The 12038-nt window shown below is 30.8% G+C and overlaps 2 protein-coding genes across 2 annotated transcripts in view; one reads left to right on the top strand and one right to left on the bottom strand.

The window, feature by feature from the left end:
* Nucleotides 1-1915: 1915 nt before the first annotated feature.
* LOC148278030 (uncharacterized) lies at nucleotides 1916-10862 on the bottom strand. Its single transcript, XM_088231964.1, has 8 exons — nucleotides 10006-10862; nucleotides 9647-9827; nucleotides 8495-8700; nucleotides 7343-7540; nucleotides 6253-6487; nucleotides 5294-5494; nucleotides 5073-5212; nucleotides 1916-2326 (listed from the first exon to the last, which is right to left on the bottom strand). Exons 1-8 carry the CDS (start codon nucleotides 10750-10752, stop codon nucleotides 1919-1921), a joined length of 2316 nt encoding a protein of 771 aa, XP_088088090.1. The 5' UTR covers nucleotides 10753-10862; the 3' UTR covers nucleotides 1916-1918.
* Nucleotides 10863-11002: 140 nt separating this feature from the next.
* The window catches only part of Dus1 (Dihydrouridine synthase 1), a 62795-nt gene continuing 61759 nt past the window's right edge, over nucleotides 11003-12038 (top strand). Inside the window, exon 1 of the mRNA XM_088231968.1 lies at nucleotides 11003-11298. The gene's annotated coding sequence lies outside the window, so the exon portion shown is untranslated. The remainder of the gene's footprint in view (nucleotides 11299-12038) is intronic.

Genomic DNA, 12038 nt, shown 5'->3' with positions numbered 1-12038 from the left:
CAAGTAGTTTTTACATTATTTATTACAATGCTTTTCTATGGCGTGGTACCTAACTAAATAATGTCGTTCGAAAAAAAGGGAAAATTGGAGAAAACTAAAACTAATTTAAATCAATAATAAAAAATTTACATGTTATTGGTTATAATGTAGGAATTTTATGAAGAAACGTAAATAAAATGATTTTGTGCATTTCTTTAACAGGTAATAATAACATTGACGCATGATGAAATTACTGTTATGCTGGAAGGCGATATTTTCGATGTTGAGTGGGAATCAGACTGTGAGGATCAGACGGTGAGGATGTCTATCTGGAGACGAAATATTTAGAGGATTCTTCGGATACTCTGTGTTCGATCGGAATCCAGTTTATGTTGTATCTGTTACACAATTCTATAACGACTGTAAGACGATGGTCACAGGCAGATTCTGTCCATGTTGATGTACAGTGTCCCACTATCATTGCCAAATATAATAGGTTTAAGGGTGTGGTTGATCCCAATATTTTTTTGTATGGGAGTTGCTTTATTATTTAACTTGCTTATAATATACAAGGTTTATATATAAAAAGGTGGATTTCTCTGCAATTAAATTTCTTTAAATTTATCTCAACTGTTAGGATTAGGAGGAATATACTTATGTGGACCAATCGGGAACTTCTCAGCATTTGCTGATGTGGAGAGGAAACCACTTAAAACTCTTCGGGAGAAGCCGGTCTGCTGGCAGTAGTCAACAGGCCTTCCGTTCCACTAGAGGAGTGTTCGGCATTTTGTTCCCTACTTCGGTTTATTTTACCAATTGCTTGCACTATATTGACCATGTACGATACTACCTCTCGTGTGAGTTTTTTGTTACCTATCACCAATGGGATGTTACGTAGATCCTCACCCAGGCTTCTGCATCGTGCCTCCAGCTGTTGTGGGCAAAAGGGGCAATGCATCAACGGGTGAGGGAAATCTTAAGGAGTTTTATCGTCACATCGTCACATGGGCAGGTGTCAATCTCGGAGAGCTTGAAGCGATGCAGGTAGCTCATGAACCCACTATGACCCGTAAGTATCTGGGTGAGCTCGTAGCCAGCATTCTGCATTCTCCTGAAATCATAGGCATGGAAAATGGTAGGAAAAAACATTTTACAAGTGAAATGAAAAAATACTTGTTTCCTTGAATACACATACTATTATGTAAAAATTGGTGGGTATCCCGTTTTAACGACAAAAATAAATGTTCATGTTATGAATACACTTACTATTACGTAAAAATTGGTAGATGTCCCGTTTTGAGGACAAAAATAAATGGTCACATTGCCCATACCGTAATTTTTTTAGAATTAGATCTTTTATTGATAAAAGGAAAAAAAATCTAAGGAGGTGGCCACTTTTTTTAGAATTATGCAAAAGCTTATTTATTCCCAAAGTTTTTGAAATGCTTGCGATTGAACGACACATATTATTATTTTTTTCTTCAATAACATACTTAATGTTCAACAAGTGAAGAAGAAAAAAAGTTAATATTTATATCAAAAAGAGTTTTTCAGGCTACTGGCAAAATCAACTAAAAAAACAATTTAAAAAATTACATCTCAGAAACGATTCACAATTTATTGAACACATTTGCCCTTTTTTACAGCCCTTGGGGTGTTCTACCCCCTAAATTTTTTTTATGTCAAGTATTTGGACACCTGTATTATTTTTAAAGTTCAAGTATAAAAGAAAGTCAATGTCGCATTTTTCACAAATCCGCCGTTGTTCTACGATCTCAACAATGTACATTTTAGCATATCTCTATACATTTTATATTCTAAAAGGTATTTGCTACAGTCAAGTTAACAATTAAATATCATTATAATGGATAACCTAGTTAAATTACATATATTATAACCAATACCTTAATGGGAATATTAAATTAAATAAACATGATTGTCAACTAAATACTTTATTTAAATTAAAATTGAAATATTGTTTTATTTGATGTTCACTAAGCGATGGTCTAGTAGCAGTGAGGGCTTTAGAGAAATGATCACATGTTATGGTAGACACATCCATGCCATCTTCAGTCATTGCTATTAAAGCAGCTTCTGAACAAATATTTTTAAGGTCTGCCCCTGAGTAACACTCAGTTTGTGAGGCTATGTAAAATAAATCAACATTTTCAGCCAGTGGCATTTTGGATGTATAAGTTTTCAAAATATCTAATCTTGCATCTGTATCGGGTGGAGGTACAAGAATATGCTTGTCAAATCTCCCGGGACGCATCAAGGCAGCGTCTACCATATCTGGACGATTGGTTGCACCAATAACAATCACACCGTCATCATCATTTTCATATTCCTGTAACAAAAAGAAGAAGAAAAAATACAAAAGGTTCAAGGTTTAATATTGTGGGTATACTGGCAAAAAATGTTAACTCGAAAATATGCGGATTTGACTTAATAATGCAGTTTTGTAAAGTTTTTAACGCTTTACAAACTGTCAAATTACACTAAGTCACATTAAATTTCATATATCTGTAGTTTTAAATATAAATTTAAGGTTAAGTCGTGTACCCGGTATTTTATTCAGGCTAAAAGCTTAAAATACCCTTATATTTGCTTAATATAAAATTAAGAAACGGAAAATTCAAAGACATGTTTTTAAATAAGCACTTAACATCTTACTTTAATTAAATAAGATATAAAAGAGTAAAATTGGAACAAAACTTAAATGCTTGATTTCTCAAAACAGGGATTTGAGAGTTAAAGCTTTTTGCCAGTATACACACGATATGCAAATTTATAAATATCTAAGGAAGAAAAACAAGTGTTTGAAAATTCGTATCTTTATATATATATAATTCCTCTGTACGTGTGATGTTACTGAACTTCTCCTAAACGGCTAAACTGATTTACGTGCGATTTTCAGCGAAATATAGATCTTTGCGCTGTGCGTGTTCGTAGATATTAAACTTTTCAATGGATTATGTGAAAAAAAAGTTAGAAGCATAAATCTTTTTTTCATCGACCTACCAGGGTTGCATACGACGAGAACACATTTACAAAAAATGGAAAGATATTGTTTTTTTGTGTGTAAAAAAAGTTTGTTTTTAAATGTTTATAAACAGCATTTGTTTTTTGTGGATCTCAATCAGATTCTTTCCTTAATTTCTTTATTATTTCTACCCATGTATTTCTTTTTACTGAATTTTTGGTAATACTAAAATAATATTAAATTCAATACATTTAAAAAATCGTATTTCTACATAAGTACACCCCTCTGTTGATGAGAAGACCGGAGTTTGACGTTTGCTAAAAGAATGCCATATTTGTTTATTATGTTTTGGAATTCAACCATATACAAGTAAATAGGTACCGACTTATCAATAAAAAGTCTTTTTCCAAGCTAATAGCAGGCAAGCCAACGTTCGGACAGGACAACGTCTGTCGGGTCCGCTAGTAAATAATAAAATCAAACTAAATTTTTAATTGTTGAATTGTGGAAAAACTACAGTGATGGCAACTAGTTATGGATCCACAACTACAATTTCTAGTTGCTCTGTCAAGAATTTTTGAATCAATACATTAGTCCGAAAACTCCAAAATTTCAATTCCAAAAAACGTAACCACAATAACAATTGTCAATTTCTTAATTTTCTTCTACATTAAATAACTGTCTTATAAAGAATTCATGTCATATTTTTTACCTGCTAGAAAAAAGAAAACACCATTTTTAACCATTTTACTACATTCATGCATCATGATTCGAACAAAATATTTATAAGGGAACAGTGAAGATTTCTGAGAGCAAAAAAATCATTTAAAATACTGTTTTATTGAGGCAAAATTTACACACTTAAATAATATTATAACTACAGAAAAATACATAGATTTTGTATGACCACCCTTTTGAAGCATTTTGGTATGCTAAAAAGATATTTTTTTAATGATTTCTTGCGGTATTTTTCCCCATTCTTCAAGTAGAAGTATTTTTAATTTTTTAAGCACCTTTCAGTTTTTTTCCTATCAAGATTTCCCCTGCATTTTTTTTATGGGTAAAATAAGTTTTTACCTGCCTGGCTGTATGCTTTGGATTATTATCCTGCCGTAGAACAAAATTATCGCCAATTAGTTTCTCCAGAGGGAATGGCATGTTCCTACAGAATGTTCAAATGCCCCACAGCATTTTATTTTACTAGTATTCTTACGAGGTCACCAACGCCAGATCCAGAAAACATCCCTAAACCATGATAAAATTTTCTTGTGTTTGAGAGGAGTAGGCGCCATATTCTTCTCCGGGTCTTCTTCTCACATATTAACGATTGGAACCGAAAGTTTCAAATTTCGACTCATCAGTACACAACGCTTGATTCCATTTTCCACTGTCCATAATTCACATTTTCTTGAAAATCAAGTATTGTGTTGTGTGTACTGATGAGTTGAAAATTGAAATTTTCAAATTTTGAAGAAAAAAAAATCAATCTATTCTGTTTATTTTCTTAACGTAGTAATGGCTTTCTTCTTGCAACACATCCTTTGAGGCCCGATTTTATAAATGTTTTTCAAAATAGAGATGAACAGACTGTAACACCGGTGGCATCTGCGAGATTTTGAGTTAGGTTACCGTCTGGATTTCTTTCTTGATCTTAAAAATAGTACTTTTAAAAATTGCTTTCCTGCATCAGTAAGTTTCTTTAGTCGCCGCCTTTTTTTAAATCTCCCACAATGTTATATTTTAATTTTTTTTAAATAATAAAATGAATCCCACTAAAAGATTTCTTCACTTTCTCACAAATTTCTCGCACATTTAATCCTTGCTAATGAAGAATAATTATCTTGTGATGATCCATCAGGTTGATTTTACCCATTTTTACTATTAACAAAAAATGTGAAATTCTATAACTCAAGATAAATAATTAAAATAATCCAATTTTAGATTTTTCACCATATATACAAAAAAAAAAATTGAAAACAGTACATTAAAAAAACTTAAGGATTAAACTAAATCACATTTAATTTATTATAGCTGTCTCATCAGGAAGGAGTGAGGCAGACGACTTAGCCTTTAAAGAATAGAATCGCCTATTTATTTTAACAGTACTCACGATTTCAAAATCCCTATTTTTATCAGCCGATAACATCCTATGCCCGACGCCATCCATCTGAGTAAGTAATGACGCAATTATTCTGTCTTGAACTTCAGAATTAACTTGGTTTTTTTCTCCACGAGATCCAGCAAGGGCATCTAAAAATACGGACAACATTAGGCATGTGCATGAAAGCAGTTACATTACTTATATTTCTTTTTCTATCTATTTAATTATACCGATTTCATCAATGAAGATAATGCATGGAGTATTTTCTCTTGCTCTCTGAAATAGTTGTGAAATTAATCGTTCTGCATCTCCAACATACGGAGAATACAGCTCTGCAGCTGATATTGACAGTAGAGCAAATGTACCTAAGCTGGCTAAAGCACGCACCAGTGAAGTTTTGGCACATCCAGGTGGACCATAAAGCAGTACCCCTGTAAATATTTATAAGTATTAAGAAAAATCTTATATATTACATTATTTATGTTTAAAGCATTAACATCGTGATCAAACATTTTAACTTATGTTAGTAAATATTAGTACATAACAATTTATAGACTTTTTTGTCTACCGGTTTCAAGACGTACCAGTCTCTTTGTCAGACACTCACTTCACCAACTGTCCTGACGAAGAGACGGGTACGTTTCGAAACCGGTAGACAAAAACAGTCAGTAAGTGGTTATACTAATATTTACTAACATCAGCTTTTTTTATTTTTAGTTTATTCAGAAAAAAATACCTTTAGGTAAGTATGTAATATTACAACTATGTTGAAAATTTATGTAAATTTAATACATGTATTTACATTAACGTTTCCTATTACGTAAAAGAAAAAACAATTCTTGTGTACATAGCTTATACATTATATAATAGCTTATACATTAGGAAATACCTATATATTATATTGCAAACATTAAAAAAAAAAAACAAAAACGTAAGGGCACAATTATTTATTGAGAACAAAAAAAATTATACGAAAGTCCGATAAAAATACATGAATACATACACAAAATCACCCCTTGTTATTTACATAAAATAATAGGCACATAATATTTATATAGATGAGAAGTTTTTTAATAAGTGTATCTATGTATTGTCAAATATAAAAAAACTTGCTTGATTCATGGACAGTTATTCATCCTTCTATTATTAGGTTGGAAGGTTTTAAAAAATATTTTAAATACATAAATACCTCGTGGCCTTGGAATTCCTAATCTGTAAAAAGCATCTGCGTGTTGAATTGGCCAAATGATGGTCATTTCCAAAGCTTTTTTTATGTCTTTTAAACCACTGAGTTCATTCAATGAGGCATTTTGAGTTGTTACTACACCCAGAGTTCCCTTAAGAGATGCAGGTGTAATATTAAGTATAACTATTTTGAATTCATTTTGCCAAAATTCTAAGGAGTTGTCACATTTAACATTATTCTGAAATTTAGGAAATGTATTAACACATTATTTGCAATCACAATTAAATAAAAAATACATACCCCAATAAAAGAAAGAATCAACATTTTCAAAACATTTGTGTTAGGACTATATTGATTATTCAAACTTCATTTTGAAAATTAAAAACAACCTCCGGGCCTGTATTACAATGAGAAGTTGATATTTATCTACAAAGTAAAATTGTCTGTTTTCTGTTTGAAAAAGTCCACAATTTTTAAAAAAACATTTACAATTACAGGTTACCGATGAAGGTACTTTAAATGTTGACATAAATAAACACATTTTTTTACACAAATATCAATTTTACTTTATACCGTCTCAATATATACCGATGAAGATAGCGGTTGTAATTGCCCCCCTGGTGACCTTTTTTTTACATTTATAATTCAATATTTAAAAATGGCTCGCATCAAATGAATTAGTTAACAAGAAGAATCAGAAGAAATGTAATTTGTTTTTCATGTGTATTTTTGATGAATGGAAAGGAAGCTGAGGAACATGTCTCATATTATGTCAGTATAATTATATGCACGAAAGTACTTTCTCTCTTTTTTCATGTTACTTAAATTTTAAAAATACAAACTAAAATTACAATGAAATTGATGTGAAATCTGATATGTACCTGTTTAAACAAAATAATACATTTGACACTCCATAATGGGCCGGTATATCCAGAAAAAATGAGAATTGCAAAAATAAAAACCTGTGTATTTTTCACCATTGTATTTTTTTATAGTTGGATTATTGAAATAAATAAAACCTTTTCGTTTTCAAAAATCTCAAAGTTAACTTTCAGAAGCAGTTACAAGGTTAATACATCAGTAAAATTCTTACCACATGTTTATCATGTATTTTCCAAGCCATGGTATGGCAGAGTAGTTTCAAGTCCGCACCAACATAACCTGGTGTCATATTTGCTATACTTCGGGATAAATTTATTTGATCGTCCATTTCCAAAGGCAGCTGCAAATCCATTAAAAGCTGCTGTATTAGGTTTTTTCTTTCATTTTCGGTAGGAGGACCAATGTACATCTAGATTGAAATAAATAAAAACTAATTAACATAAATATATTGCAGTAAGCATTAAAATATATTATCTCAGAGAAATAATTCGCGACCGGCTTATAGAGCCATGCAAAGAAACCATTCTGGGATTATCAATCACAAAGTTAGCTACAGTTTACAGCAAAACAACAAGCCATAAGTACTTAGGTCGAGAATTGCATGCACAGTGACGAACCGTCCATTACACATTTGTTGTTAAACCAAAAATCTAAAATTTGCAACGCTTTTGTTCTATGCAAAAGAGCAAAACGGCGTCTCTATAAGCGAGTCGCAAATTATTACTCTGAGTTTAATATCGTAAACTAAAACTAGTAACTAACTAATTAAATGAGACACTTCTTAAGAAGAAATGGCGTTGTATTTAAATCATTCAATACCATTTTCGCGCAGAGTAAAAATTCATTAGTATTTTAATTTGACTTAAAATACCCTATTGTATACCGACATATCGAGAAAAAATAATATCTTAAATTTCCCCAATTAATGTCTTTTAGAAAACATTTCAAATAAATTTTGCTAGATTTAGTTGTGAAAGGGAAAAAAATAGTAGGTAGTATACTACCGCTGATCTATATATATTGATATTAAGGACTTATGAAATGTATTACAAAATTGCAGAGATGTTTCAAACGGACTACATTTCTTTCAATGTACTGCAATATATTTCTGAAAGCATGGTCAGGGTCTGGTCTAGATTTCTGAACATTGGTTGTCAACGAGGAATATTCTTATATTAAAAAATGTGCTGAACAATTGAACTTGTGTTTTGGTTCAGCATGCTTATGTGAATTGGCATTTTTATACTTAAAACATAAGTGAAGTTGCTTTTGGAGCTAAATTTATTTATTAATAGTAATTAAACAATTAGTGAAAAAAGTTTATTTTACAAAATTTTGAATATTTTATTACAAAATGACTTACTTCTGTTTCCAGTCGTCCGTGTCTTCGAACCGATGACTCCAATGAGTTTGGTTTACTGGTTGTAGCGATGACAATAATACCAGGAATAGTTTGAGCTTTATCTAATAATAAAAGGAGTTGAGATACAGCTCTTTGTACGTGTGAAGCAGCTCCAAGCCTCTGAGGACAGAGATTATCCACTTCTTCGAGATTAATAATACATTTACCTAAAAAAACATAAGATTGGGCTGCTAATTTTCTTACTCCATATTAAATCATGATTTTTTTGTTGAAAACACAGTACATGAATTTATTGAACACTTTTTATTTTATTTTCTTCTGTGGACAATTTAATTAAAATATAGAGTTGACTAAATAAAATCTCTTACATATTATAATGTCAATATTTGTACTTGAACATTTAGTTGAATAAAAAAACAAACATGTGTTTAGGCTTATTTATCACTAAAAAGAAATCACCATTATCATTCTTATTCCGCATCTAATGGAGCATAGGGCGGCTATATTGGTACACCAACCAAAGCTCATCTTGAACATTTTGTTACATAAAGGAAATATCAGTTTTACACTTCAGGTGCCAGTCCAGGGACAATGAAATATTGCATTATAAAAACAATTTGTAAAATAAATATTTCTAGTAAATCATGCTGGGAATTGAACCCAATACCATGGAAAGCAAACACGCTGACCATTAGACCATAAGGTGGATAATAATAAGAAATAACTGGACGTTTTTTATGCATTTACATAAAAACATGATTTGGGTAACATTAAATTTAAATGAAACAGCTAATTTTGATAGTTATTAATATAATTTCAACAAATAGTGTATAATACTGTGTTTCATGTTTCAAACATTATGTTTTCTTACTTTATTGGATTGTATTAACTGATATTATGTATTGTCACAAAAATGTTCTCTTTTGTGTACCTTCCCAAACGAGTTTTTTTTATAACTCCAGGGAGTATAATATGTTATTGAAGGATGTTTTGATAAATAAGGGCTTGAACCAGAATATATTGTTAACTCATAAAAGTACAATGTTGTCTGTTGTAATAATTGAATAAATAAACAATAACAACAGTGAAAAATACCTTTGATTAGGAGTCCACAGCACCAAACCAGACTTATAAATCATGAATCAGAATTACCTGACAGTTCAGCATACTGAAAAGCCTCTTCAAAATAGTCTCTGAGAGTAGATTCAGTTTCTCCCGGTTCACTTTTGTTTACTTCGTGACCCATAATGGTCACCATTGTACAGTTAGTTAGTTGGGCGACAAGACGCACCAGAGAAGACTTTCCGCAGCCCGAAGGCCCAACAAGAAGAATCTAGAATAAAGTAATTACAGAGATCTGAATATACAAATATCAGATAAGGTTAAAACTAACAATAGAACATCGGCGGCTTAATTGAAAACTAATTAAATTGTTTATGTAGTTGAAAAAAATGCGAAAAATATGACACTAAATAAGTTATTTAAAAAAAAATTATACATAATCAAAATACCTGTTTGGTAGGGGCAAAATTCTTATTCAAATCCATTTTTTGATAAACTTCATTTATTTTTACAACTTCAATGAGCCTTTTTAGAGGCCGATCAACAGAAAACAGCTGAGGTATTTTAGTTACCGTTTGTTCGTATTGAAAGAGTGATATTCTTTCTCCGATAACAATTTTGGTTTTAGGACCAATTTTTCCAATTGCTGTATTTGGAAGGGCTACAGAAGTAGAAATTATGTTTAATTTGCTGATTCCCATTTTTTGTCGACTTGGTAAATCATTCAAATCAATGTAACAATTATTGGTATAAAAAAACAATTTTAAAATATAATTTTTAAGTATGTATAAAAATTCATCAGATTGTTTTTGCCACATTTTGATAAATTTAATGGATTCGAATATTATTTTAATATGAATTTCTTTGAAAATCACAACTTCTTTCAGCTCTGTTATGTCGGAAATATTTATAATTTCTTTTAGGTCAGGATGAATATTATTAAAATTAAAACATTGAACACTGGTGTCAATCTCGATCACATCTTCACAGAGTAATGATTTTGGGTAGATTTGGCAATAATAATACTTTGACGACGATCGTATTAACACAACGCTTCCGGGTTTAAGCAAAAGTTCGTGAAAATTATATCTGGAAACAAAACATTTTTGTTTGTTGACTAGATTACTGCTTAAATATTTAACACGAAGTAATTTCTTAATGCTGAGATTTTGTAATGTGTTTGTTAGCTGATCCATTTTTTTTCATAAATATATTGCACATCTGAATAAAATAATTTCATCAAAATATAATCACGAAGAGGAAAAAATATAAATAAGTGACAAAACGTCAAATTCACGTGGAAATTATAACCAGAGATGAAAATTGTGTTTTTAAATTGATTTGTTCTATAATATTATTGTCTATTCGAATTTCGAATGTTTTGTGGTGGTTTTCTGTGCAGTATAATCTGTGGTTTTGTGCTTCTGTAGAGAATGGTCAATGGTCAATGGTCACGGTATATCTGTAGTCTGTGGTCACGGTGTTCATAATCTATGGTCATGGTGACGTTTGATTTGACATGTTGACATGTGGTTGCTATGTTTATTGCATTTAATTTTCTGGTGATCAAATTCACAATTTTAGGTATAATTGACAATCTCCAATTATTTTAAGAATATGTCATTTAAATTTCAAAAATAGTCACAACGTATACATATTTGTGTTGAATAAGTGTTTGAATCGCTGCACGTCGTTTTAAAGAGGTTAATTTGGACGATCAACTGTCAAAGATTTTTCAAAATGTAAGTTTATTTAAATACTATTTCTAAAAAAGCGTGCTCTAATAAAAAAAAGTACATATATTTAATTTGTAAGTTATTTAACGCATAATTATACGCTCACATTCGAGTCATGTATTTCATAATCTTATATTTTTATAATTCCTTTATGTGAATATTAAGGATATCTTTAAATTTTGCATGTTGAAATTACATTTTTTATTTATTGACGGTAATAATGATGCACATACGTTAATCAACAGAAAAAAAGTAAGCATGTAATATGGCAAGAATTAACACAAACGTAGGACGAGAACGACCAAGGAAGACGTGGCACTATCGGATAAATCAAAATCTTAAGTCTGGTCATGTCAAAAGCAGGCAGAACCGAAATGTATATCAGGATAAGGATAGACAAGTGTGGCGGTTCATGCATCTGCCTACCCCTATGGAGAAAATGGTGTTATGGTAGTAGTAGTGATATAAAAATAAAATGATGTATAAATTATGGATTATTGAATGCATTTTATAATAAACTGCGTCGCTTTTTGTTATCGAATAATTATTCCACTTTTAATATTCAACATGAGTTAAATGTGACAAGTTATTCCAATGTTTTTCAATTTTTTTTTTATACTTTTGTTTGCTGAATCCATTTTTAAAATTGGTCATATGACATCATTTCCCTTCCGCACTCAGTGGTGCATAGGACACTGCAGCAAATTCAAATTGCAGCATATTTGGATAGTTTTTGTTACACGGAA

Source organism: Micrasema longulum, unplaced genomic scaffold, assembly GCF_059751315.1.
Source record: "Micrasema longulum isolate JH-2025_06_02 unplaced genomic scaffold, ASM5975131v1 h1tg000937l, whole genome shotgun sequence".
NCBI lineage: Eukaryota > Metazoa > Arthropoda > Insecta > Trichoptera > Brachycentridae > Micrasema > Micrasema longulum.
This window is presented reverse-complemented; position numbering and strand designations above follow the sequence as displayed.